The sequence below is a fragment of the Pteropus medius genome, unplaced genomic scaffold (assembly GCF_902729225.1).
Source record: "Pteropus medius unplaced genomic scaffold, Ma_sr-lr_union100, whole genome shotgun sequence".
NCBI lineage: Eukaryota > Metazoa > Chordata > Mammalia > Chiroptera > Pteropodidae > Pteropus > Pteropus medius.
Genome location: NW_024349796.1, coordinates 11,581,137 through 11,609,091, shown reverse-complemented (window position 1 = coordinate 11,609,091; position 27,955 = coordinate 11,581,137). Strand labels below are relative to the sequence as shown.

General features: G+C 40.4%; 1 protein-coding gene across 2 annotated transcripts in view; it reads right to left on the bottom strand.

Moving 5' to 3' along the window:
• Positions 1-22,344, bottom strand: part of KCTD3 (potassium channel tetramerization domain containing 3) — a 36,181-nt gene extending 13,837 nt beyond the window's left edge. Inside the window, exons 1-10 of one of the 2 annotated variants that reach the window (XM_039883358.1) lie at positions 22,026-22,344; positions 17,887-17,940; positions 17,587-17,632; positions 15,977-16,050; positions 13,627-13,685; positions 13,279-13,359; positions 12,235-12,309; positions 11,634-11,724; positions 7,608-7,798; positions 2,668-2,783 (exon numbers count right to left, since the gene is read on the bottom strand). In XM_039883358.1, coding sequence (XP_039739292.1) covers positions 2,668-2,783; positions 7,608-7,798; positions 11,634-11,724; positions 12,235-12,309; positions 13,279-13,359; positions 13,627-13,685; positions 15,977-16,050; positions 17,587-17,632; positions 17,887-17,940; positions 22,026-22,102 — 864 coding nt within the window. In that variant the 5' untranslated portion in view covers positions 22,103-22,344. Of the gene's footprint in view, positions 1-2,667; positions 2,784-7,607; positions 7,799-11,633; positions 11,725-12,168; positions 12,310-13,278; positions 13,360-13,626; positions 13,686-15,976; positions 16,051-17,586; positions 17,633-17,886; positions 17,941-22,025 lie in introns of both variants that reach the window. The other variant, XM_039883357.1, reaches the window with a different exon arrangement.
• Between the last annotated feature and the right edge of the window lie 5,611 nt (positions 22,345-27,955).

The following is a 27,955-nucleotide window of genomic DNA, read 5'->3' as shown; positions in this document are numbered from 1 at the left end:
ACGTGACACAGGTGACATCTACCCCAGAGGACAAGTACTGGCTAAGGAATGTGAGATGACGCTTTGCTCTGCAGAAGCGTATAAGCTAGTGAGCAAGAAAGGAAAAGCCAATGACAGCGCGACAGGCAATCAGGTGTGCAGGACAATCGCGGAGGAGGGAGGAAGGGTTCTCATCTCAACCCCAGTGTGGGCAGCAGGGCAAAGGTCAAGGAAAAGTTCAGAAAAGCAGTGAAGCCTGAAAACTGAAAAGCCTGCTCGCTCTGAGTCGTGGAGGAAGGGGAAGGGCGTATCTGCCAGAACTCAAGTACAAAAAGCACAGAATCCATGTCCATTCCTATGGGGGAAAAAAAACAAAAAAACATTGAAAAAAAGAGCTGAGACTTGGGAAATTGATTCCTCTAAGCTGTTCGTGCACACGGTACTAATTTCTATGTGCACCTTGCAGCGTCACACACAGTTAAGTCATACTAGAAATATCTGCAGAGTCTCGGTTACCACCCCGAATCTAAGGGCAGGTTTTGGTGTCACTGGAGCCAAAAGGACGCCCAGCAGGAGAACACTGAGGACTTCCGGTGACGTGGGCAAGGACGTGTGAAGATGGAGGGAAAGTTCTCGACATCCACTGACCAGTGTCCCACCCACGTTCATCTTCCTCAGCTCCCACCTCAGAAACCTGGGATGGATAGGGCCACGAAGTTCCTTTCCCTTCAGACCCATTTTTCAATGAAAGAGTGGCAGTAGCCCCATCTAAGGCAAGTCCCATCGAAGGCAAACATTTAACCACTCGTCCTGTGGGAGTACAGGCTCCGGGATGAGAGCCTTCTCAACTGTCGCTGCATCCCTCGACCAAGTCCTGCGTTTCTCCCAGGCCTGCCCGCAGTACACGGGGAACAGGGACGGGAGGGGCGCGTGAGGTTACACAGGCATCGGTACTGCCCAGTTCTTCCCGGCAATTCTCGTTTCTCACTCGTCATCAGTCTAACTGCCCTCTGGTCTCCTGACATCCCTGAGGCCTTCTCTGCCACTTGGCACTTCACTTCCTGATCTCTTTGCCATCTTTATGCGTTCTCGTCCCTTGGTGTGTCATATCCATTTTATTCCATCTCCAATCCCTGATCAGACCAACGTTGTTTTCTCTTCTCTTGCTTGCTCCCAAACGGACGTGACGGTATCGTCCAGCTCCACAGCGAACAGAGGACTTACAAGCTCTGCCGTCCTGGATCCGTACTTGCGATGTCTTTCTGTCCCACTGAACCTATGCCCTTCAGTACTCCTTCCTCACAGAGCAAAGCAGCGCCTCTACTGTTCAGTGGACCCTTTGGGCTGCACTCGAGATCCCACATGCTCGACTTCTGTGGGACTAGAAATCATGTCCATTCTTTCAATCTACAAATACTTTTTTCCAGCAACTTCTCTCTGACTACAAGCGTGCTCGTTTCTCCCAACTTAAAGAAAAATTACAGCACTGAACATCTTTTTCTCAATCTACCCTGATCCTTAAGCTATCATTTTGTTTCTCTGCTTTTCTTCAACCGCCAAACTTGTTGAAAGATAACTGACTCTGAATCTGCCATCTCTCGTCTCTGATCTGATGCCTTGGTTCCTGCAATCTGGCTTCCTCCCACCCAAACTTCACATCGACTTACATTTGCAAAGGACATCTTACTGCCACAACCGGTGTCCCTTTTCAATCATATCACATGTGTCTCTTTGGCTCTTGGGTTCCTATCTTGTCCCCTTAGATGCTACTGTTCCCCAGGGTTTTCATCTTTTCTTTTTCTCTACACACCCTCTTAATGGAAAATCTCATCATTTTATTTTTTCAATTATCACATCAGTGCTTTTTCTAGCTCTTCTTTCCTAAACTCCTAACTATACACTAACACCTGCATTTAGATGTTCATTTAATCAATCTAATTATTTGCCACGTTATCCACCAGTGTATCTGCTATGTTCCCTATAAATCTAAAATATTACTAGCCCCTCAACTGTCAAAACTAGAAATCCAAAACTAGAACTCTTTCCTTCTTTAATTTTCCACGTCAGAGAGCAATCCTATCATTTTGGAAAGGCTTACGAAATGCTTCCCACATGGCCTCATCTCTGCCATTGCCACCACACGGTCCTCAGCGCGATCTCGCTACGGCATTTGCTGGATTACGCCCCGATCTCCGTTCTCACTCACGTGTTAGCTACCACTTTTATCTTTCCAAAACATGGATTTGATCACGTAACTCTCTGCTTAAAGTCCTTGAATTTTTCCTCTTTCAGAATCAGGAATGAGCCTTTTTTTTTTTCAGTCTTATCTCTTTGTTCTTCTCAAGTACCTGAGCTCGTCTAGCTTGCTATCTCCTCTGATCAGGCTATGCGATTTCACACAGGTCTGTGCTACCACACAGGGAATGAAGTTCGCCTGGGCTGCCATTCCCAAGGTATGGAACTTAAAACATTTTAAAAATGAAGAAATGTCAAACCAGTTTAAACACACATTCATTTTCCAAGTAACTTAAATGTTTGAAAACAGTGAAATTTGTATCCAGAAGATATTCAACAGTTTGTATAATCAAAAACAGAAACGGTATGAATTCACAATAACAAAGCAGAGGCATAAGTAGCATGCACTTCATACATATCTTCATGTCCGTGAGACGCTTCAGTTAAACTGACCTGCCAGTGCTGAGTGACAGCGTTCCACACTCCCACTTTCCCTGTGTGGCTCGTGGCCACCAGCTGGTTCCCAATGAAGAAGAGAGCGTCTACAGGGACACCGAGGCTGAACACACCTTAAATGACGATAAAAACAAAGAGGTTCATCAGTCATCTTCAGAATTCATCAAAACCCAGATTAAAAGTGTCTTAAAGGTAACTAATTTAAACCTATTCTCATTTCTACAAGTTGCATGACAGACACTCTGCGGACCAGAAATGAGAAACTCTTAAGCAGCTTACTCCTAGCACAGATGAAAGCCGGGCCTCGAAATATCACACTAACAGAACACCCTGTCATCTGGAGCTGCGGGTCCCACACCTAGCTGACCAAAATAACTGGGAAGATTTAAAGTGAACAAATAAAAAGGTCCTAGGATTCGTGCCTGGCCCACTATATAAAAAATAATAATAATAAAAATTTAAAAAATAAAAAATAATAAAAAACCACTGCATTTTCATAAATTCCAGAGGAGAGTAGTGGCAGCTGCTCATGGGCCACGTATCTGGGAACCTCTGATGTGAAAACAGACCTGGCACCTTCGACTATGCAGAATGTGTCCAAAAGTCTGGAAATATGCAAAACAGACAAGGAAAAAACAACAACAGCAAATCACACCATACCCAAACATTCAGGCCTTTACTTATTTTAAACCTCTTGTTTCCCAGCATTGTGGACCTCAATTTTAATCCATTCGAAAGGCACTATATTAGACAGATCAGAAAACAAGACAAGACATTACCAGGAGCTTATGGTCAAAGGGAGAAAAAATGCCAACAACCGATTACAACATAATGCAACAATGACAGGAGCATGCAGAGTCCAGTAACATGCAGGAGTAAACGAGGCTGAGAAAGGGATCTGAGAATTCTTCTTAGAAAAGATGCCATCTGAGTTGGGTTTTTAAAAAGGTGGATAAGAGTTCATCAAACTAGAGGGCTAGGAATGAGCAAGCCCAGGCAGGGACCCTGAGGAAAAGGAAGACGGAATGCAGAAGAGGGAGGCTGTAAGATTCCACATTTATGGCAGAAGAGCCCGGAATCTCTAGGGCAGAGACTTCCGGGCTCACCCGGGGTGTCGCTGCATCAGCACAGTGCTGAGCAGCATGGGGCAGGAGGAGCCAGGCGGGGCATGGGCCCTGGTCACCCTGCCCATGCCGCCTTCTGCTTCCCACCTATCTGGTCTACGCAACTGCTGGAGCTGAATGTCTCGATGCTCATGTTCACCCTCAAAATGCTACTAACCGATTTTGACATCAAAATAGTATTATCTTAACTACTTGAAAAACATCTTATAAGAAATATCGTTTTACCTAAAACTGCTGAAAAATGTCTCACCTATACAATATTGTTTTCTGTAGATCTTTAGCTGTTTCGGTATTTTATTTTTTTAAGTACCTATTACGTGACAACATGAACAATTCTCAGCATCTAGCTGAGAAAACAAGGAAACGTACGGCTTTGAAGAACTCACTGGAAGAATCAAACCAATTAAATGCAAATGCAGCATGCATTAAAAGTGTAATCCAGCAAAGATAATTAATTTTTTTTTAAATCTTACACCAGTGAGGGGTAGTTCTCTTTTTGTTCAAAACCGTAAAGACCAGGGACAATAAATAACATCTTAAAAATTCTTAACCAATCTTGAAAAAGCCAGGCACCTGGCAGGAAGACACATTATATACACTGGACAAAAAGAAGGAAAAAAATAAACCATCGAACAAACCTGGTAAGCACTGCTAGAAATGTTTCCTATACACATTTTAATTTGTATATATGCTTATATTTGTATACATGAATATATCATTTCAGTCCAACCTGTCAACCAACCAATCGAATCAAACAAATCCAGAGCAAAATAAAATTAACCCACAAAAAAGCTAAGCCTTTTGACCAGAACTGGTTGAGAAAGAAACTTGCCACCTGAAAGCAGTCATCGTTTCCCATTCAATTTTAGGAATTCTTATGTAACGCTACTCTAATTTTGATGCCAAACAATTTTTCAAAACAGGTGAAGCCAGTACTATGGACTCTGTGAAAGGTAGGAATAAAAACAGGAAACTAACATCGATCACTCTAGAGAAAGATGAGGTTCTGGGAAATCAAGGAAAGCATTCTGAATGACCTCAAGAAATTCTGTGTCACTCAACGGTATAAGCAATGACAGGATCCTGTCTCAAGGGACCCTTTGGGAAAATGCTGCTGTGTCAGCAGTCCAGCGGGGCCAGCCCTGGCAAGCTCTAGCAGGGACACAGCAGCCTCGACCACGTTCCTTGGACGGTGTCGTCGAGTTCTGAAGACCATCTGTAATACCGAACGGCTTCTTTCACAGGGTGTGAACGATTACCGCACCGTCTTACAACACAGCTACCTACCACGTTAGCTTTTGGAAACAAAGCGGGGCATAAAATCGCCTTCACTTATTTGTATGTTAGAAGTGGCAATTTGAAAAAAAAAATCACAATTGTTTCCCTTTCTGAATTATAATTTCAAAAATTTTAATGTTAACTTTTTTCTAAAGATGTTAGGGAAATGCAACTGAAATCAACATTAAAATCACTGCGCGTCCAGTGATGTTAATAACGTAACAGTTAAAAAGACTTTTCTAAATTAGACTTTCAAAAGGAAAGCAGTAATCACCTGTATCGAACATTTTAAATGACAGCTCTAATAGGAGGAAGACTAGGGACTGATCATAGACTTGGCAGAGCACAGATCCCGGGTGGCACCAACAGGAGTACTTTTCTAGCGTGTAGGGAGAAAAAACACGACTGGAGCAACTTGAGAGAACACAGAGGAGGATCGTAAGATTCAGTAACTGTTACCTCTTGCTTTAAGAACAGAAAAATGAAGCCCGAACTGGAAGAGAATGAACGCGGGGTGACTTTTGTTATTGCTTTGAAGGCAGAATTATAGCAGGGTCGGATGCTGATGGACGATCGAGGGGAGGGAGCGGTAACTACTCGATGCCCAAGTAGGAGAAAGGGAATGCAATCTAGTACACAACTGGACTCTGCCAAAGATAGAAGCCAAGACAGCTCAATTACAGTAACGCAGCTATTCAAGGAGAAAGGTGGATGTGGCCAGGGTTGGGGTTTCTCCAAGCAGCAGGGCAGAGAGGGATGCGATCAAACAGGCTCCTTCGCTAGAGTAACTGTGATGACAGAATCCAAGACTGATAAAAAGGGAAGTGGTGAGTGAAGATCTCAGTGGAGTTTAAAAATACTGAACTGGGGATAGCGCTAGTTACTGCAAAGGACTGAAGGATAGTGTCCAAGAGGGCAGCTGAAGACTACGGCAAGCGTACGTCCAGGCGGCACGAGATCTGAGATGTTGGGCTGGGAGAGAAGGGAAGGAAAAGGTCTAGAACAATGATTCTCGAAGTAGGCTCTGGGAATCCTTGTGGGTCTCTGAGACCCTTTCCAGAAGTCAAGACTATTTTCCTGATACTAAAGCATCAGCTGCCCTTTTTACTCTGATTATCTTAAGAATGTACAGAGTTGTTTTCCAGAGGCTACATGATATGCGATGGGGTCTTATATTTTCTAGAATCGTCTGTGGTAGTAGGTTTAGGGTGTAACTAACTGTAAGTTTCCCACAAGTAAGTTTGTTTTAAATATTTCCACTATTGTCTTACAATCTTCAGTTTTATCTACTACAATCTCTTTAACCTCATTATTCTTCAATAAGTTTTGAAATTCAGTTTTCCTTGCAGCTACAGAAATACAAGAAATGAGTATACTTTTTTGTTTTGCAATATTAGCCTTAAAAATGTTCTGAAAACATTTCAAAATATAACAATTTTACCTAAAACTTATAAATATTTTATTCTAAAATAAATTAATGTTTTCCTTATACTTAGGGATGGATCGATCATTGGCTTCAAAATGGGAAATTAGAACACTCATGTGGTCAACTCACAGCTGCACTATTTAAGTTTAAAAAAGCTGATGAAGACAGGACTTATCAGTTCTGACTCACAGAAGGGAGGACTCTAAAGAAATTTGGCAAAACTAAAAAAATTAAAAATGAAAATTCTTTCCCTCGGCTTCACAGATGTTAATAACTTGCCTTACTCAACAAAGCTTTTGAGTACTATTACGATGCCAGGTACGGGCTCATTGAGAACAAATATTCAAAGTTTATAGAAATATTTTAAATGAAGATGTGAAAAACTCTTTTATAACCAGAAACTGCTTCCTCCGGGCTTTTAAATTAGCAATGGGACAGCCACTGAAGCACCTTACAGGCGAGGTTACGGCATCGCACTGGCGAGGCAGGCACACGCCATCGCGGGAGAGACTAATACGGCCTCTCAACGGGGACTGCTGAACGCGGCAGGGCGAGAGGCAGTGGAAGAGGTCACGGCGTTGCCACTGCTGGTGACACATAAGCCTCTGAACTGAAGACCTGGCGGAGAGAACACCGGTCTGCACAACTGTTTCTGTCTCCCACAGATGCGCGTGCGGACGTGGCTGGCCCTGGTGTCTTGCTTCTGTACATCCGGTATCAGCACCCGACAACCACTGAGCATCTTTCATATGCATGTTTGGCTACAAACACCTGTGGTGCTGAAAATTTAATGTGTTAAAAACTTTAACGTTGCAAAGCAACACAGGGTAAAAGCAGCGTCAGCACAAATCGAAGCGGCGGCACTAAACTGTGCCAGCAGTTGCTAAATTCTCTGCCAGTTTCAGCTGGAGCAAATTGGTGAAACAGTTTTCCCCTTCTTTGCCAGACCATTCCTCTCACACTGAGTACTTGTTATCACTGGACCCCGAAAAGATGTGGCAGTCCCAGCTAACCATCCAGGTTAGTTTCGATACTCATGCGCAATCCCCCTCAAACTTCAGAACATTCTACATACCAGCAAAATGCAGTGTACACAAACTCTCCCCTACCAATTTCACTCCCACTGCCGCCATCCTGAACGCTCCATAAGATGATGCTACTTTCAGAGGCGACAGCCACCATTTTGTCCTTGTCCCCGTGGGGACCGCCGACCACCTTTGCGTTTAAAGCCACGCGTTCGATGGTCCAATCCAGGTACGGGCTTGTGAACACCTGCTGCCATCCTGAGGACTCTTTGATTCTGTTAAGAACAGACACACATGGCAAACTCAGCACCAGTCAGGCAAACAGAATACAGACCAATGTACCCCAAAAAATATTAACCCCAGCTGTCTATGTTAAATATAAAATTTTGGTATTTATCACCTACGAATCTAGAATATTATTTCTGAGATATCTTATATTCACCTACACGTGAAATCTAAACCACTTAAAAAGAGATCAGAGTTCTGTATTTTTCCAAAGCATAAGAAAGTCTTCCAAATTTTAAAAAGCATTAACAACTTAAAAGAAAAATGGACTTTTCACTTTTCTCTGTATAAAAAAGTGCTGTACTGTCATTATCTATGGGTAGAAACAGCCAACGAAATTCAGAATTTTAAAGTAACCATCGTTCCTTTGTTATTAATCAGTTATTAACCAGAACTACATGCACTCGACACTCGGCATGCTAGTCTATGCAGGCCAGCGAAGACACCGAGTCGCCTCCCGCAGCACGTGCATTCCGGTACCAGGCACAATCAAATGAATGAAACGCGGGGCCCTCGAACCTGAGGATTGACTTTTAAAGCTTTCATTCTTAACGAAAACTCTTAGGGGCCCATTAACTCCTTATGTAAAGGCTTACCAAGGTTCAGATGTGCAGTTGGGCCAATATATATTTAATGCATTCTTTAATATTTAATTTCTGATAAACATGCCTGTGCTTTTTTAAGTTTTTCTCCCTCATCTGAATGTAATTTCAGACATGTATTCTGTGTGATTACATAGGAAGCCCTCATAAATTTAGAACCTACACAGCTGCGCAATCATGACAAAGAATGACCTGAACTTTAACTATGGAATATCTATTTTTAAAGTTACACTAACCAGATGACGAAACTCAATTATAAAGCTTCTCTTAGCCTCACCTAAAGAGAATACTCAGAACATGAATAAAATAAGTGTTCCTAACGTATTTATCCTCAAAATCAACTTAGGTATTCGCAAATGATGGCCCCCTAAGGACTAAATGACATCACTTTCATTTCATTTTTGTTTAAACTGTATGCTGAAATACAAATGTAATTCACGAAAATATGCAATTCAGCCTTATTAATTTCAAGAATGATTTCCTTAATGAACTTCAAAACAATACATGAAAAAAATGCATCAAATTTTCCTGAGCATTATATTTATAATTACCTTGCTCAGCCACCAGATGGGACTCATGCATTCAGATCAACAAAAATAATTATCTAATAAACTAAAAACTGACAAACGTTGAAAAATGAAACGGAGATGCTCTGAGGGACTGACACTGGGCACAGGGACGGCAGCAACACGCCGCCCGGCACGGACACGCACACGCGCACACGAGGCTCCCAGCAGTGTCCATGGCAAGATGCTGACTCAAATGAGGTGTACGATGTGATCCTGTGATCACTGACTGAGGAATATAAACACTATATATAATCTACTCGTCTACTTCTCTATAGAAATTAGGGTATTATAAGATAAAGAGATGCCAAAAAGAATAACGGAATCAGGACAGCATATTTGAGAATGATTATAGTGACAGAACTCAGTAAGATATGTAAATTCACTTTTGTTTGAAGTTAAAATACAAAGAAGAAAGAAACACGTATCCGCTCTATAATTTTCTACACGAGGAATACAAAATTTAAAATATGCATAAGACAGAATGAGCTTCGCTCTTTCAGAATCCTCTCCTTACTGCTGCCCGGTGAACCAATGCTCTGGAGTCGGGACACTGTGCAAAGAATATGTTACCGTCCACGTTCAGGGGACACAGTAGAAGGCCCTACAAGGTTTTGGAACTTACTACTTGGGGGGCATACTGCCCCCCAAGTTTCAGGGGAATACACAAATATGTCAAAGATCAAAAGAGAGTTTAGAATTAGATTCAATTACATATATATACACACATATATATAATATGTACGTATATGCATATAAAGCAAAATAAAGGAAACGTTCAAATTTAAATGTGAAAGGGTGATTTATGTAACAAATAATCAGAACATAATTACCTAGCCACTTGAAATAAAACAGATTCCTAAATCTCATAACACATACAAAAAGGAAACCCCACAAGGTTTATAGATCTAAAGTGGAAAACAAGCTCCGAGAAGGGAGCAACTTACACAACTATTCTTCCTTAATACAAGTAACACTGTCATAAATTCAGCAAGAAAAAGAAACGTAAGATCCCAGACTAACAATGCAGAATATCAGCGAGCCTAGCGAAGACTACACAGGGGTTCACTGTACCACTGTTTTCATTTTCAAGGTTTTAAATTTATTGATAAAAAGCTGTGGAAAAAACAACTTGTAGGAAAGAGTACACCCTTACAGTAATTTGAATCTTTTCTTTTCTCTTGAAAATGTATTTTTGCCACTGAATAACTTAACTACATGTGAGAAAATCCAATACGCCCTCAATCGTTTCCCTTGGTCGTTTCGGGTGGGCATACTGCTGACATCGCTGACATCCAGTGAGAGCGCAGAGATCATGGTCAAAGGCAAACGAATGCACCTGGGAACAGCGCCGCCCTTCCACGCCACTCAGTGAGCGACACCTCACGCGGGGCCCTATGGCTGCCTGGCGAGCAGACATCTTTAGCGCTGCTGCGCAGTAACAAATGAAGTTATGCTTTTCTGCCTGGAAAACTTACGATGGTTTCGCAGCTCCTGTGGAACCCCTTATCAGTAAAAGTACATGATGTTTAAACAGCAACAGTTCCCAATTTAGATTGGATGGTAGTTCAAAACACCCCTAAAAAATTCTTTTTCAAATCGGTCTTGCTTCATATAAAAGTTATCCCCAAAATGTATCTGAAAAATCATGTCTGTGTCATTCACTTAAAATAAATATACAGATGCTCTCAAAATGGAAAGTTTGCACTGACTCTCTACTGCAATGAAAATACAAACTGGAGATTACAAATATAAACGTTTTTTTACTATGTATGGCAAATCTATTAGGTAGAGTTTTTGGAAAAAATATATCTGGGATTCTTTAAAATATATATATTATATATATATCATACATATAAACTTCAGAAGACATTCAAAATATTTTTAATCTATTGTACTTATTTTTTCTTAACCAGATACAATAGTGATATTTATATATCCTTTGATTTTTCAGCAATTAAATTACATGGGATCACAGTCTAAACTAGTATCTCCCAACCACGTTGTGCTTCTACATCATTCTTTATCGACATTTTTCACTGCAATAATGATTTTTAACTAAAGATCTCATTCTTTCTCCAATTAAAAAAAAAAAAAAATCACTGGTCTACGCTTTTCCTCACTCCATTTTACTTTTTGAGAATGCAAGAATTAGTAAAACCAAATCACCACTGTAAGCCTCTCACAGCCCAGACAGTAAATTACATCAGCTCCGCCCACAGCGGCCCAGCTTCGCCACTTCTCCCCACGCCACACTGCTTTAGCCCTTGCTGTACGTATGAAAGCCTTAGACGTATAAAAGTCACAAAATCACACGGTTCGTATTAATAACCCTGGCCACTCATTTAACAGGGTAATTAAATGATTCAGAAGCTGGATATATAAGAAGAACTTCAAGACCTTAATTATATCACTGTTCATAATGTCTGAAAAAATATTTAAGACGTGTTAAGGCTACCAGCAATATTTACCAAGTTAGCTACCAAAAGGAAAGCAGACTAAATCTAATGAAAAACTAAAGAAGTGGCTTAAATACAGAGTGACCAATTTTGATGATTAAGTGAAACAGCTTTTCAACCTATAAATATAAAATCGCAATTAGTAAAACTACCCCCCAAAATAAAAAGCAAAGCAAACAGTTACAAATGATACAGTACCGATAACACACAGCAAAATGGGCGTACGCAGCTACAATCCAGTTGTGATGGCCAGCCACTATTAGCACCTTTCGTGGATCCACAGGAAATCCTGTTGATTTTAGAAAAATAAATGTTTAATGTATTAAAGCAGGGGCTGGGAAGTGTTGGCCCTCAGGCCAGTTCCAGTCCTGTCCCTGCTGTGATAAAGTTTTGGTAGAACCCAGCCATGCCTGTTTACGCATAGTTCATGGCAGCTTTCATGACACAGTGGGAGAGCTGTGGTTCCAACAGAGTCTGTGTGGCCCACGAAGCCTAAAATATTTACTACCCGGCCCCTTACATAAAATGTTTGCCAACCCCTGCTCTGAAGATTTAAAGCAAACAGAACATTACATACTTCTTAAATAGAAATTATATGTTAAATGACGTTACGATATAAATGATAAATGCGAATTAAAAAGACAGATGAAGCAAAAATTACATCTTTAAAAATAATTAAGCTAGAACTAAAAACATGTATTTTCCTTCTTCCATTTAAGTGATCATTGCTTACCTAGCCTAACTGTCTCTTCCCCACCTCCCGAGAGAACAGGCTGGGTACCATTTGCCCGAGCTTCGCCTTCTGTAGAATTTAGTCCATTCCTAGACTCAGCAGAGGATCTAGTTGTATTGTTTACTTTACGACTAGGAATACCTACAAAAGGAAATAAAATAAATTTCTAAGTTCACTACAAAGAATTTAAAATTTCACATTGTTACAAAAAAAACATAAAATTGTGTATCTCATTATAGTCAACATTTATTTTCCAAAATAGCAATTTATTCCAAATAATTACCATAAAAAACAACAAAATGAAACTGTAAAAACCAGGAAATCAACCGATTTTGGTGTTTATCACACCACACACACACACACACACACACACACACATATATATCATAAGATTAAGATTTATATATTATACTCTATTTTTACCTAGCTCTAGGTTACTGAAAAAAAAACATGAAATTCATTCAGTCTGTCATCCCTCTTCACATTGCACGTTACTATGTCTGAGGCACTGTGTACTGATTTAAACTGCTTTAGAGCAGAATTGTCCCACACTTTCAAAGTCTTTACTGGAATGAAATCTTGCTCAGAAGCCCACTGTCACATGTGTGAAGGCTGAACTCTTCTAAGTGAAGTGGGGTAGAGATGACATGTGCTTTGCCTGCCACTGAGCTCCCGGGGTCCAACAAAACGAGGCTGACAACCAATGCTCTGACATAGGTGTCGGTAAACTGGGTCATGGCCAAATCCTGCCCGATGCCGTTTACGTAAACAAAGTTGTACCTATTCCCGTCACACCCGCTCACATCTACAGTGCTTATGGCAGAGCTGAATGGCTGCCACGGAGACCTTCGAGGTCACAAGCCTACCTGGCCTTTCCAGAAAACTCTGGTACATCTCAGCTATAACGTAACCTATGACTGAACTTCTGTTAAAATAAAAGTTCTCACCGCAGCTAGTAGATTTATAAGTGAGAAAGTCAATGATCAAAGAACTGATCTTCCTTTTTCTCATTTACACATTTGCATAAAGATACTTGTTTAATAATGCTCATTTGTATACAACTGCTTAATGGAAAAGAACTTCTAAAAAGACTAAACGAAGCAGAAGTACCTGGTGGAGGCAAGTAGCCATGGAAGAGGACGCTGCCACAAGACGAGCGCTCCAGCTCTTCGCACAGCAGCAGCCTTCGTACTAAAACATGGCAAAGCAGACTCGTCAAGACATGCGAACAGAAACAGTACTCCATTTTTTACTTTCTCCAGTTAAAGAGGGTAAGAGGAAAAAATGAAAACATTTAAGTTAAAGCAACTGATAACATCTTTTTAGTGTGAAAATTCACGAAGAGCAAGCACTGAACTAGTCAATCAAAAATTAGGACCTGCCATAAGATACATTTACTTGGGCAAGTTTAGTGCACAAAGGGTCCGATCCCAAATACGTATACTGGGAGACACGTACCTAATGGAGTGATCCCATAAAATTCTGCTTCGTGCCTGAGCACATTGATACTCACTCCCCTACGGAGAAACAAACGAATGATGTAAATCCCCGAACAGGCAACTCGGACTTAGCATCCGAAGCAAAAGCAAAAAGTACTAAGCACTTAATATGAACAAAACCATAAGGCTTTAACACTTAACCTTTCTCCTAATGTTGTTAATCATTTGAAAATTTCTAAATAAAAAACTGCACGCCAACAAAAACATTCTCTCATTCAACCCACTTCCTATCTGCCCTGAGGATACTCACCGGCCGTGCTTGTGGCTGCAGCGTTCACCCTGAGGTAACTCGTGGATCACAGTCCTAACCTCGCCCCCAAGGTATGCCACTGACTATCTCGCTTTGATTATTATTTTTGCATCACCTAGTATATCAATAATCTTTGGGAACAAATGACATCATTCTATTTATAACACCGTTTTTAGTAGTGGTATTTCCATTTACAAAATATGGTAATTCTCGATCGCTGAAAATGTCAAATCCTAGATGCTCCGCTTTTAAATTTACTAGGTGAAAAAATTATACTGATCATCATATACATTTCTGTTACATTAGGATTAGACACAAGTTCCAAGAACAGTTTTTATATTTTATTTTCACACTGAAAACCAGTCAATTTGCTTCAGCCTCAAAGAGCATGTTTATGTAAAATTAAATTAACGCTGGCAGCGAGCTGCAGTTTTTCTAAATGGGAAATGGGTTAAAAACCACTCACGTATAGATGATTTGAGCAACTAAATGAGAGATTAGGTTTTACAGGGTTAGTACAGGTAAGTATCTAGTAAGGCAAACAAGAGTGGGAATCATCCTTCTGTGGCATTAATGGCTTTTAACTTTTTATATTTCTATACATATTTATGTAACCTCCCAATTACACTGTAAGCTCCCTGCAAGCATGATCTACTGCTGATCCATTTCGTATACCTCTCACAGTGCATAGCATAACACTTGTATATAACAGTTACACAAGACGAATGTGAATGAATTCAGATAAATGACTCCCTCCTCATCAGAAACCAAAAATAAAAGAAGAAAGAAGGTAGGGGGAAAAGATCAGATTAGGAAAGGCTATGTACCTTGATGAAGATGTTAAGGTATAGTAACATAAAAATAAAATTTCACTAAGTAAAATAAGGTAGTAATTTGTAAGAAAAGCAGTTAATTAAATACAGGTATTAAAATCAATTTTGCCTTTCATGGGTTATCTAAGTTGTGGATTAGTCAAGAGGAAAGTAAATTTTGGCTTTTTAAATCAAATGCTATGGATCAAAATAAGTTTACTTTTATAAAAAAGGAAGTAGTAACATACTTACCACTTCAACCCAAAAATCAGACAAACAAAAAGCCCCAACAAACTGTCACTCATTCAATAAACATCTATTAAGAAGCTACTACATGCACTGTTTTAATACTGGAAATACAGCAGAGAACCAACCAGAGGAAAAAAAATCTTTGCCTTTGAGCTCAGATTCTAGTGAATGCAAGCCAAAACTTAGATTATCTAAAGCAGCAGCTCAAACAATTAGAACTTTACAAGCTGTTACTATCTAAATAATAAATCCTTAGTGAAAATTCACTAGGAACATATGAAATAAAAGGACAATAAAATACAAACAGTAGCTTCCTGGTGAGAATCTAGACTATGGCAACGTTAAAGCAGTCGTTTAAGTGATACTCCATTCATCCACAAAACCATGCACTGAACCTCGACATGCCCAGCACAACGCCAGATCCCGAGGACGTGTAGAGAACAGTGCTTGTCCTTTCGAATTCGAAGTCTCACGGAAGACAGACTCCTGAGAAAGGAGCGAGTGTAGTGAAGGCTGGGGTGGTGGCAGCGCCACAACCACGCCCACCTATGCGAGGTGGACAGGGCCAAGATCACTGAATCAGGACGGAGCCAAGGCTGCTCGGGTCACATGTGGAAGCAAGAGAAGTTAAGCAGGGGCCTGATTACAGAGCCTTAAGGGACAATACCAAGTTACCAAAATCTTTAGCCATTAATCTAATGACACCAAAAACACTTTAAGGGGAGTAGGAGCCAGATCAGATTTCTATTTTTAGACGATAACGTTGGCTACGGTGTGAGAAATAAATGAGGGAGGCAAGAACTAAGCCAGGACACTGGTTAAGAAGCTGCTGGAGTGGTGCCGGGGAAGAGAGGACAGTGGCCTACACCTGCGAGTCTGGTTCTGAGGAAACCTTCAAGCAACACAGCCTCGGGGGAGGGGGCCGCTTTTCCTTACAATATATACAAAAAGACACATACCTATCAATGAGAATGTATTTAAAAGGATGCATTTCTTACCTCAAATCTAGTTCTTTCGTCCGAAGAAAATTTAAAATGGGTGCAAATGCTGCTGGATCTCTATCAATAAATATCTGTAAATGAATTGTTTTATTTTCAAATTACAAATACAACTTCTAACTTTCATATATGTGACACTTAAGGAACAAAGACTACATTACTTAAAATACATTCCCTTGGTTCTACTCTTAAATTTTAATGTTTCTAAAATTGGAATGCAGTTACAAACAGTATGAACTTAATGTGTCTTTTTTCCCCCAGAAAAGCTATTATTAGATTGATGCTATTTTAATATGTAGGAAAATGGTATCTAGTAAATCAGTTCCCTCATTTTTTTAAACTGTTATCTTTGGTAAAAGTGACACTTTAGAGAAAATTTTTATCTGAAATATCCTAGAATTCAATAAGTACTTTGAAAATATTACACATAAATACTCTCTTACGTTGCTTATTGCTTGGTCATTAATTGCTGGCGACAGTGACCGTGACTTACATAATCTGTGATTCACATGTGAATCACTAAAGCAACAACGTACTTTTTACAATACGCGTGGGGTGAAGGGTAAATACTGCGTGCGGCTGCCAACACAGAAAAGATGCTCTTCTCCTAACACCTACACACCTCACTATTTCAGTTTCTACAAGGGCTGGGGGAAAGGAGGGTGATGACAAAAAGCATATTTTAAAAATAACAAATACACAGAATACATAAGGGGGAAATAAAATGCTTAAAAATACGAAATACATAATTGGTAACTTTTTACAGAAATGTGTACCAACACTATTTTGAATCAGTTACAGCTCTCACCATAAAAATGAACATCTTTTAAAGCTTCTGTAAGTCAATTAGGGTAATGGCAGCAAAGAAAACTCCTTACACTATGATCAACCATTCATATACAATGAGTTAAGTACTATTTAGATTCATAAATTCTTGCTTTTGTTTTTATTAGAACCCATCAAAAGTTGAAGAAACACCACAGATTTCTGGAGATCTTATGTCTTTATGATCTCACATAAGTATTCCTGCTTTTGCTGCTTTGCTTCATCTATAACTTTCACTATAGCGAACAAATACTTCTGGTCACTCTGCTGCTTCCAGACAAAGCCCTTTAGCTTTTGAGAGCAATGGACATTTACTTCACATGTTAGACACATATAACTGCTTTATAAATGTAAACCATTTTTTTTTTGTACTGAAACATAATTGTTCTTTTCTTCCCTCATTCTACCATTGCTCCATAAGTTCAAAAGGTTATTCTCCAAAAAAAAAAAATTGTAAGACAACTTTTTTGCAATATCTTACACCATTCTAATTCAATATCAAAACACTTTAGTATTTAATATATTTACTGTTTTAATTATTCATTAAAAGAAATATTTTCTTTATTGACAATGTAAGCTCATATCTTATAATCATGAATACTTAAATTGCTATATTTAGTATTCTCTGTTCTATTAACTATGTGACAAAAAATAAACTAAGTACATATGTCACTTTCATTTAATTAAAATATTAGGTTTCCTGTCTTCTAAGTCACTATATAATAAGGATAAAGCATTATAAGCATTGGTTAATGTAATTTAGATATATTATACATTATACTCACAGCACCAGTTTCATCTCGAAGCGTTGAAATTCTTCCACTCAGCAAACTAGAAGTCATTAACAATAAGCTAGTTAGCTTTTAAAATCTGAGTATGAATAAATGTCCTAATTCTTTATCAGATGTCAAAGATCAATATAGATGAGTGATCTCCAAAGTAAAATAAAAATTTCAAAAAATCTATTTTAAAAGTAAGATTTTTTTATTCAAGATATATAAAAAAAATTAAGACAAGGAAAAAATTTACTATTTTGATAAATAACAAGTGTATTAAAAATGGTACTAAAGAATTATATGCAATACCTGGAAAAAAAGGAATCTGGAATCCACATAAGGGTCTGTCTTGAGGTACTAAATCTGCAATTGAAAAATATCTGGTATTATAAATGAGAACATAATTTGAAATTTCATAATGCATGAGTTAACTTGCTCTAATATGCTGGGCAATGATTTACGAGTTGTTGCAAAGTACAGCTATGTCATTTATTACATTTAATAGTTAAAAATTCTGTTTCTTTCAATTTGGAGTGAAGACTATTCAAGGAGCTCTCAACAAAATCAAATAATTAACTCACTGACATATAATGACTACTAAAACACCACTTTCCAGCACACCAATCTGCTGAAGAATGAACGATTAGTCAGTCCATCACGCCAAGCCCAAACTTCTCAACATAACACTGAAAATTAATTTCGAGTCCCGCTTCATCTTTCCAAAACAAACTCCTTCTAATAAGAGAGTACTTCTTAATATCCCCAATTCATACTCACTACCATTTTGGTATCTTGATCTCAGCTAGACAGCTCTTGTCACATCTAATTATCCAAGTCCCATCTACCTTGATACCGCTTAAGATTTTACCTTCTCTTTAATGGCTTTTCTAAACAGTCTATCCTATATTATTATTTTGTGCTCATAGTAATTCTTTTGTATGTCAAGCATTTAACACTTTCTTTATATGCAGTCTTGGACTATTTACAACTGTTGCATTCATCCAAAACTCACTCAGTAAATATATTGTTTTGAGGTTAACTGCCATTTGATCAAGTTGACTTATTACCACCAATGGAGGGAGCTTTACCAAAGCACATTGTAACAGACCAGAACAACAACAAAAAATCAGTAACTGATGTAAAGTGACATGACTAAGAATGCAATCTAGGGCTCATCTAGTCCAGCCCTTACCTGAGTATTTTCATTGCAAAACTTGTCACTCTGAACTGCGTGGGTACTTTACTCTCTGCCCTATCACCATGTAGCCTCATGAAGAAGAGCCTAACAGACTTCGACTTGCATTCCGCATTCACTTTCTAGCATTATAAAACAGTTTCAAGGCAGCTCCCGTGCCCATTAATCAGATTTAAGAAAGAAGCCAAATAGTTTAGTGAAAAAAACAGGGCAAATTTTCTCAAATGTATTTCTTCGTGGAATCTTAAGAAAAATGAGAAGTGGATTCCAACTAGTCACAGGAAAATGACCTGGTCAAATAAAAGCAAATCCAGTTAATGGTGAACTGAAGGAGCCAGGGATCACTGCAAAAATGAATCACTCTGTTTTGGAAGCCATCAAATTAATTCCATATAAGGATCACTTTTAACTAGTAACTTTTCACGTTCACTACTTATTCAGTAAATTTTCTGCGAAATAACTCAAATGCTGTGTTGCTTAGGAAATTACAAAGGTCTGATTCTTTAAAGTCATATTAGCAATTTCAATTAAAATCTGAAGTTCAGGATGGGTATGGTAATCTGGAATTTCTGGGCAAAGCAACTGGACCCTCATATCCACTATATATACATATATTTTAAATTTTCAAGCAAGAGGAAGTTGAGGGGGAAAAAAAAACCCAGACCTCTAAAACTGGTTCCAAGCATGATTTAATGAAAAAATATGACATTTAAAATTACATGACAAAATCCTTTCCTTCAAATTACATGAAATCCTTCTCTGTTTTTTCATCTCATATCCAGAGTGTGCCAAGAAAATGATCATGTGCAATCTGGTCTCATCAAAGTATTACTAAAAATATCATGTCCACAATTAATACTCCTTGCTACTTGCCTCCTCCTAAATTAACTTGAAAGCAGTATGCAGTTACTATTAATGCCAATAACCCTTGCATTTCCTATTTATTACTTCATTTTCCTTTTATTCCCACTTTACATTGTAGGAAACCACCCACTAAGTAACTGGCTCAAGGTTGCTGAGCTAGTTAGAGGTAAAGCCTGGGAACTGGAGCTCCTATCTGCCTGGATTCCGAAGTCCCGAGTCCACTATGGGCTGGTTCCAGACCTCCCTCTTGAGGCCTCAAATCCTATTCAGTCTAATACAATCAATCACACATTGAGTCATATTTTTGTTTTTTTTTTTACTTTTCATTTTTGTAAATAAATGATTTAACAATTCGAAATGAAACCTCATCTCCCCTTTCTGAATCACCCCCAAAGTGTTAAATGATCAAATTTGGTCATTTCCCTAATTCCATTGAATATGTCCATTTTTGCATCTCTTGAAATTAAAACAACTTTACCTACAGCATATGCTTTTCTGCCCAAATAAACTCTCCTGAGTTTTACTCTATCACTGCAGAGCCAACTTTAATTCTCTGCCTCAGATGGTTCTTCCAGTGGCAATTCAACTTAATGACAATCACATCAGGATTTCTTTTACAATGACTTAAGTGACTGTGTTAATCTGTGATTTGCAAGATATAGATGACATCTAGATCCATCCTAGCTCTAAAATTTTGCAAGAGTATGGTTCAAAGTAACTCAGGAGCCTTAGAACACTCATTGTTGGAGGTTCTGTTTTCTAAAGGCCATGTCATTACTTATAAGCTACTCTATCCTAGCAATTCTAAAATTTGCTTTTTTTAAACTTTATTTCTCATTCCTTCGTCTGTCTTGTAAACTGATCTCATAATGTATCTGCCTTATTTTGCATTCTTTGCTAATATCACTACTTGGAACCTGATCAAATCAGGTTTCCAAGTAATAAAACAAAAACCAGAGTTCCAGCTACAAGATAGCAGCTTTATGATTTAATATTTGAAACTGAGTTCTGCAGTCGTTAACTAGAATTTGCTCATTATTAATCCATCTACTTTCAACATATTATAAATATCAGTACTGTTTAATTTTTATAATACAGTATGTCCTTAGAATGCCTGGAAAGAAATATATCAGCTACCAGTAGCAGTGAGAAACCAATGCAGGAATTTAAAATGACTACACTGGTACTTCTGAGTATTAACAGATATCAAAGGCCTACTCTTGCGAGGTATTCCATTCTTGCATCCATAAATTACCAAACCTGCAATATTTTCAAGTGATTTTAGAAAAGTATCCATTTCTTACACTAAGGGTCATGTATCTTTTCCTAACTTTAAGACTGATATCTATATATCGGGGAAAATGCACTTTAACTATCAAACAGTTTTGTTGGGGGAAGGGATGAGGGAAAGAAAGAACAGGGAAAGAAAAAAGAATGACCGTTTTCTGTGTTAAATTTTCCAGCACACTCAGAAAATTTAAATGTTTAAAGCACTACACACTTTTACCTCTACGATTCACGTTGTTGACGTTTTGCGCCTTTAAAAACATTTAGAAATCTCAGGTATTGTCCAGAGCAGCAAAATTCGCTGTATTTCAAAAACGCTTCACCGCTCTATCTCCCCCAACCCTAAAACTCAAGTACTTCTGCCTTCAGAATTGGCAAAGTCCCCTTTCTGAGGCGTGACTCATAAGCCACAGTAAATTAGCAAAACATGTTTTTCTCCAACAAGCTTAATAGAAGGCACAGGAGGGGATGGGAGAGGAGGGCCAGAGGGAGAAGACAGTTTTCCCTGTCCCCCAAGTGCGCCCGACACACGGTGCCCACATCCAAAACGCCCCAGAACCAACTCTGTAAGTGCGACATCTGGACGCACCAGCTGAGCAGATCCTTCAAAGCCAAGCATCGGGAGGTCTCTGAAAATAAGCATCAGCGGACTGCAAGCCTCCTGCGCTCCCTGCACCCAAACCCTTGGGGATCGCGGCCAGCCCTGAACGAGGGAACACGGACGGCGCTGACCCCAGCGAAAGGGAGGCCGGGGCCCCGCAGTGGCCGGACCCCCAGGCCCGGCTTCTCCAGACGCGCTCTTCGGGGACACGGGGCTGGGGGCGGCGGGCTGCGGCCCTGGCCGGCCACCTGAGAAGGGGGCGGACAAGAGTGGCACCCTAGGGAGGCAGCGGCTCCGCCGCACGGGCCCGGCCCTCGTAACCCCGCGAGGACCCCGGGCCTGTCCCTTCCCGGACCCGACGGCACCCCCGGGCCCGCCTGACACCCCGGGCCCGCTGAAGACACCCCGGGCCCGCGCGCCCCGCCCGGCTCAGCCCCCGCCCCTCCCGCCACGCCGGTCCCCGCCGTCCCCCCAGAGGCCGCCCCGGCCCCGCCGACTCACCGCGTGCCCCCCACGTTCAGCTGCACGATCTCGCCGCTGCCGGCCGCCGCCGGGCCGCCGCACTGCCCTCCCGCCATGGCCGGCCGCCCGCCCGGCCGCAGAGCCCGCCGCGCGAGCCCCAGGCGGCGGCGGCCGGAGCGCCCGGCGCGCAGGGCCCCCCACACCCGCCTGCGCCCGAAGGGGCTCTCCCGCGTGCGCCCCCAGCCCTGCTCCGGCGGCGCGGGGGCGCGTCCCGGCCTCCGGCTCGCGCAGCCTCTCCGGGGCACCCCGCCGCCGCCACCGAAGCCGCAGCACGGGAGGACGAGGCGCCGCTGGGGACAAAATTCCTCAGCCCTCGCTCTGCGCCCGCCTCAGCGCGGGGGCGGGGCCGGGAGGAGGGCGGGGCCGGGACGAGCTCCCCAGCCCCGCGCCGGGCGCAGGGAAGCGCGCGGGAGGGGCGGTGGTCACGGTTCCTGCGGACTCCGGCCTCCCGGCTCCCCGCGTACACCCAGCCTCCCGCGCCCGCGGCCCCCCACCTCCCAGCCCCCTCCCCTCTACGCCTGGGGACCTGCTGGCGCCAGGAGGCAGGCCTCCCAGATGGGGCCAGTCTGGGCAGCGGCCCTAGGCACCCACATTGCCTCCCTTCTCCACGTGCGCTCGGGAGCTGCAAGGACAGTCCCTCGTGGCAGAGGAAGCTGCTGCCTACAGGCAAATCGTGCAAATGCAGCGAAAGTTGGGGTGGTTTAAAAACTTTATAACACTTACTTCAGCAAACTCGTTACAAGACCCTCTTCAATCTTGTTCCCGACCAAGGGTTCCCTGTCCCCAGCGCTCAGAAGCTAACACTATGGCATCAGCTTCTGAGACAAGAAAGGAGATTTACCTCCCAGGTGACCGGCGAGAGGCCGGGAGGCCCGGCTCTAATGTGTCCTCCATATCCGGGGTTTGGGGCGGGGTTTTACGGGGTAGCATTTAAGAGTTCACACGTGTTCCTCTTGAGTGGCGAATCCAAGGTTTAAACTGGTTCTGGGTCTGTTAGAAACAGGATAGGGCCAGGTTACAATCTCATTCCCACTCTCCCAAGCAGAGTTTTTGTTGTTGTTATTAAGCGGAGAAGAAAACAAAAAAACAAAAACAAAAAACAACCACTACCACCCCCGCCCTCAGGCATTATGGCCAGAGACCATACATAATTTGCATAACTTGAACTATTAAAAAATTATTAAGTCATGTGTCACGGCCCAGAATATAGCCTGTCTTGGTGGATATTCTGTGTGCTCTTGAGAAGAAGGTGCATGCTGTTGTTGCTGAGTGCAATGTTCTATAAAAATCAACGCGCTATGCCGGTCGACAGCATTGTTCAAATCTTCTGTATCTTTGCTGATTTTCCTTCCATCTTCTTGTTCAATCAATTATTCTAAGGGGTTTTGAAACATCTGTCTATAATTATGGATTTGTCTATTTTCTTTTGTAGTTCTATTAGTTTTTTTTATTCTCGTATTTTTAAGTTCGGCTATTAGTTGAATAAATGCTTTCGATCGTTGTGGTGTCTTAATGACATGGCTCCTTGTCATTAAGAAATTATATTCTTTGCCCTTTAGACTGCAGACCCATGAGTCACTCTAGTGTCTGCCTCTGTCTTCACGTGGCCTTCCTTTTATGTGTGTGTCAAATCTCCCTTTCCTTTCTCTTATAAGGACACCCTAAGTCCAGGATGATCTTAGCTCAAGATTCTTAACTTAATCGTACAAGCAAAAGTTCTATTTCCAAATAGGCTCGCATTCACAGGTTTCAAGAATTAGGATGTCGACATATATTTTGGGGACCACCATTTAACCAACTATATGTCCCTACAAAGACTTCCACATAAATATTTAGGGCAGCTTTATCTGTAGTAGCCAAAAAGCAGAAACGATCCAACTCTTCATCATCAGGTGAATTAATAAATTCATTCTTTGCCATGGAATACTTCTTGGCAATAAAAAGGAATGAACTACTTCTACACACAAGGACTTGGATGAGTGCCAACACCATTATAAGTATAAAACCTAAACAAAAAAAAGAAAAGGAAATAGTGTGGGATTGTATTTATATAAAATTTCAGAAAATGCCAACCAGTCTTTAGTAATAGAAAGCATAGATCAGCGGTTTTCTGGGGGAGAGAGATGGACAGGTATAGGGAGAGAACTACAAAGGGCACCAGGAAACTTCAGGTGATGAGTATATTCATTATCTTGATTGTGGTGATGGTTTTCTGCATGTGTACGTATGCCAAGACTTGTCAACACTTACTCTAAGTACACTTTATTATATTTTAAATACGCCTCAATAAACTCAAAACTAATGTTTCCTCATGCATTCTGCAATGCTTTAGCCATCTGTGGTAATTCCTGGGAATATTATTGAGCCACTGTCGCACTCAATTTATTTTCCGCCTTCTTCTTTCTTCCTATGTGCCACAGGAACCTGATTCTTAGGAAATGCATCACCTGGGCATCTTTTGTCTTGCAAACAGCGTCAGCCAATGGGAGGTACCAGTGAGAGACACAGTGGGGCAGTGATCAAGGCGCTTATTGCCCCATTTCTCCACAGTTCTGGAAGTGCCTGTGTTCTTCAATGGCCATACTTCATGCTACCTACGCCTCTTTGGAGTCTAGTTCTGATTAGGCTCCTGCAGGCCATGTCTTCTCCTAATAAACGGAAAACAGCTTGCTGTTCTTTCTAGTCCTTTCGTACTTCACCATCACTTTATGGATCCCCTAAATCTGTCCACACTACTCTAAACAGTAGTCCAACTCCCTTCAGGACACTCTCCCCTATACACCTCACCCTCCCTCTCAGGTAAAACAGAAATATTCTCAGCAATAAGACTCATAATAACGATAATGTGATCTGCTAAGATTTCCCAGATCTGCTTTGCATTACTATTTTGATTCTCTTTCATTATTTCTAGACCAGTCATTGGTTAACTATGGCCCACAGCCCAAACCTGACCCACCACCTTTATAAATATTTACGGGAACATAAAGTTTTGTTGGAACAGCTACACCTATGCGTATATGGCTGTTTTTGTACTATCGTGACAAAGGTGAGTAGTCATTGACAGAGACCATATGGCCTGTGAAGCCTAAACTACTCACTCATCTGGACTTTTATAGAAAACACCTGTCATCTAGGTCATGGCCAGTGCCTACTAATGCTTCATAGATCATGCTCATTATTAAAACTTTTTAAACAACAGTGCTATTGTAGCCTTTAGGCAAGTAACTGGCAGAAGCTTTGAAATTAAAATTTAAAATTTAAACCTTCGATCAAATTCTTAGGTAGGACTTTCTCCTTATGTTGTCGCTCCAGGTGGAAAGGAAGCGATATAATGATTTTCTTTCCCCTTCTCCAGAGGAAAGTCCTAGGACTAGGGATGTCCTATTTACTCTTGAGGCAGTACAATATTAAATGAGGGCTAGTTACTGAAATCGGGGACAGCAGATTGTGACCTAAAGTCTAAAGTCTTCAATACAACCAGCTACATACACACAGTTCCTCTTTATACAAAAGTGAGTACTAGCGGTTCTATAAAGTGCAGAAAGAACTAAACCTTAGACTAGTTAGGCTAATAACAATATTTCTATTTTAGAACAATTTCTCTAATGATAATATTGATTAATCTATTCAGTACAGTACTTTGAAGAATCTATTATTAATGAGTAAAAGCCTCTCATAACCATTAGTCAATATATATTGAATTTTCATTAAAAGTTAATACCTTATTATATAAAAGTGTTTTGAAAACTATGATGCCGAATTCCATCCTACCATCATGGGGTTTGAAAAGAAAAGAGAAGGAATCAGAACAATTCTTCAAGTGTTCAAATTGCAACATAATGATGCCCCATGATTTAGTTCGTTTCTAGAACAAAGAACAAAATACAGGATGATTTTCCCTAAAATTGATATTTTTCCTTATTTATCATTTAAGAGGGCACTAGTTCTACCTTATATTCTTAGTAGATGTATTAACAAATTTTGTTATTTCAAGTGTGCTACATTTTCTTAATATGTTTCTTAAAAGTCTGAGAGCCTCAGGATAGTGAACTTAACCTGGAGGGCTTCATGTCAGTCAAATTTTAAACCAACATTGGTTTCTGTGATGAGGACTACTTAACAAGTACCACATTATTACACTTAATTTAGCAGAATGTGTGGACCAAGAAGTCTATACAATTTTGAGAAAGCACGTCTTAACTCTGTGGTTTAAATAAGAAATGATACCCCTGCAGCTTGAAACTGTGATCTCCTATTTTGTAATCAGAAATCTCTTTTCAAATCTCAGACTGAGTTCACGTGATGAATGGAAAAAAGTGAGTAAAACAAGATTTTTGTTAACATATCGACCAAAGCATTAGACTACTTAAATGGATGAATCTATCAATGCTAACTATGATTTGAATATCAAAAGTTTCCATAGGCTCTGAAAGGCTGGTTTAGGAGAAATGCCACTCTATTTTACAACCATTATTTTGAGAACAATTATGTATAGAGAAGAACGTTACTTCGAACCTGTCTCCCCTCAGCACATGCTAATTATTCTTTGTTGGTTGACCAAATTGCTCAGGCTTGATATCACTTCATGATAATTTATTATAATGTGAGAGCTAAAGTTCTCTGAGGTTTCTAAAAGCCATTAGTGAGCCATTTGTAGATAACATATAAAGAATCTTTTCCGAAAATTTTCTATGAGTGTTAGTAAGTGGTAGGTTTTAATCTGAATAATATTTTCTCATCATGGGGATCATTTGTTTATGTAAGTCTGATATTCATTTAATTCTATCAGCGAAATAAAAATATATATTTGTTCACCATAGAGCTGCGACAGAGGTTAAAATAATAAGTGAAACATCGAACACTGTTTACATTATGTTCTGATTCTCCATTCCCTCTCAGCACCAACGACCTTTCTCATACACCACACAGTCTTCATTCCCTGGGGAACAGAGGTCCCCAGGGTTTTTCCGACACAGGCTATTAGCCCCAAATATAGATCACGGGAAACATATCTGGAGGGACCAAAGCGACGTACAATTTGCTGATGCGAACCTCGGCCTGACCATTTCTTTGGAACAGGTTTCCTAGGGCCAAATGGAAACTTTTCCCCAGTTCCATGATTTCCATTCTGAGGAGGATAAAGTGTGAGGATGCAGCAATCTTTTTGATTGAACTGTTATAAAATACTAGTCGCCCAGTTCATATCTTTAAGTTGACAGAAACTCAATCACATAAAAAGTTTAATCCAAAAAAAAAGGCAGGAGAAAAGGGGGGGAAAGGAACAAACACATGAAAAATAAAACAACTAAACAGCTAATAAAAAACAACTTGCTAAAAAATAACTAGCAAAATAGCAGGGCAAAATCTGACCATGTCAGATATTACATTAACTATAAATGGTCTAAATACCTCAATTAAAAGGTTGAGGTATTTAGACTATATTGAGAAAAATCAAAACCCAAGTATATGCTGTCTATAAGAAACCCACTTACACAAAAATACACAGATAACATGAAAATAAAGAGGTGGAAAAAGATATTCCAAGTGCTATTTATTAATTTGTAGCCTCTCAGCTCCGCTCCAAATTTATACTTTACTGGCTCGTTTATGAAAATATAAGAGTCTTTAGTGTATTTTTTCTTTACCAACTGGCATAAAGCTAAGTTGTTTTTTTTTTTTTATCAAGAGGGCGCTGGAGAGACACTGGGGAATGATGGGGCAGGTTCCCGGCTGGCCAAGGTATCACATAAGAGACAGCTGGGAGCCCCGCTTGCTGGAGAAGCTTCTTGGAGTTTGGTGCCGAGGTCTACCTGTGCGTGTGGGCCATGCAGCTCTCTGCTGTAAAGGGTGCAGCGGCCAGGACTCACTTCTGGAGTGGTGAGTTTTCTTTTTATTTAACTTTTTTTTTT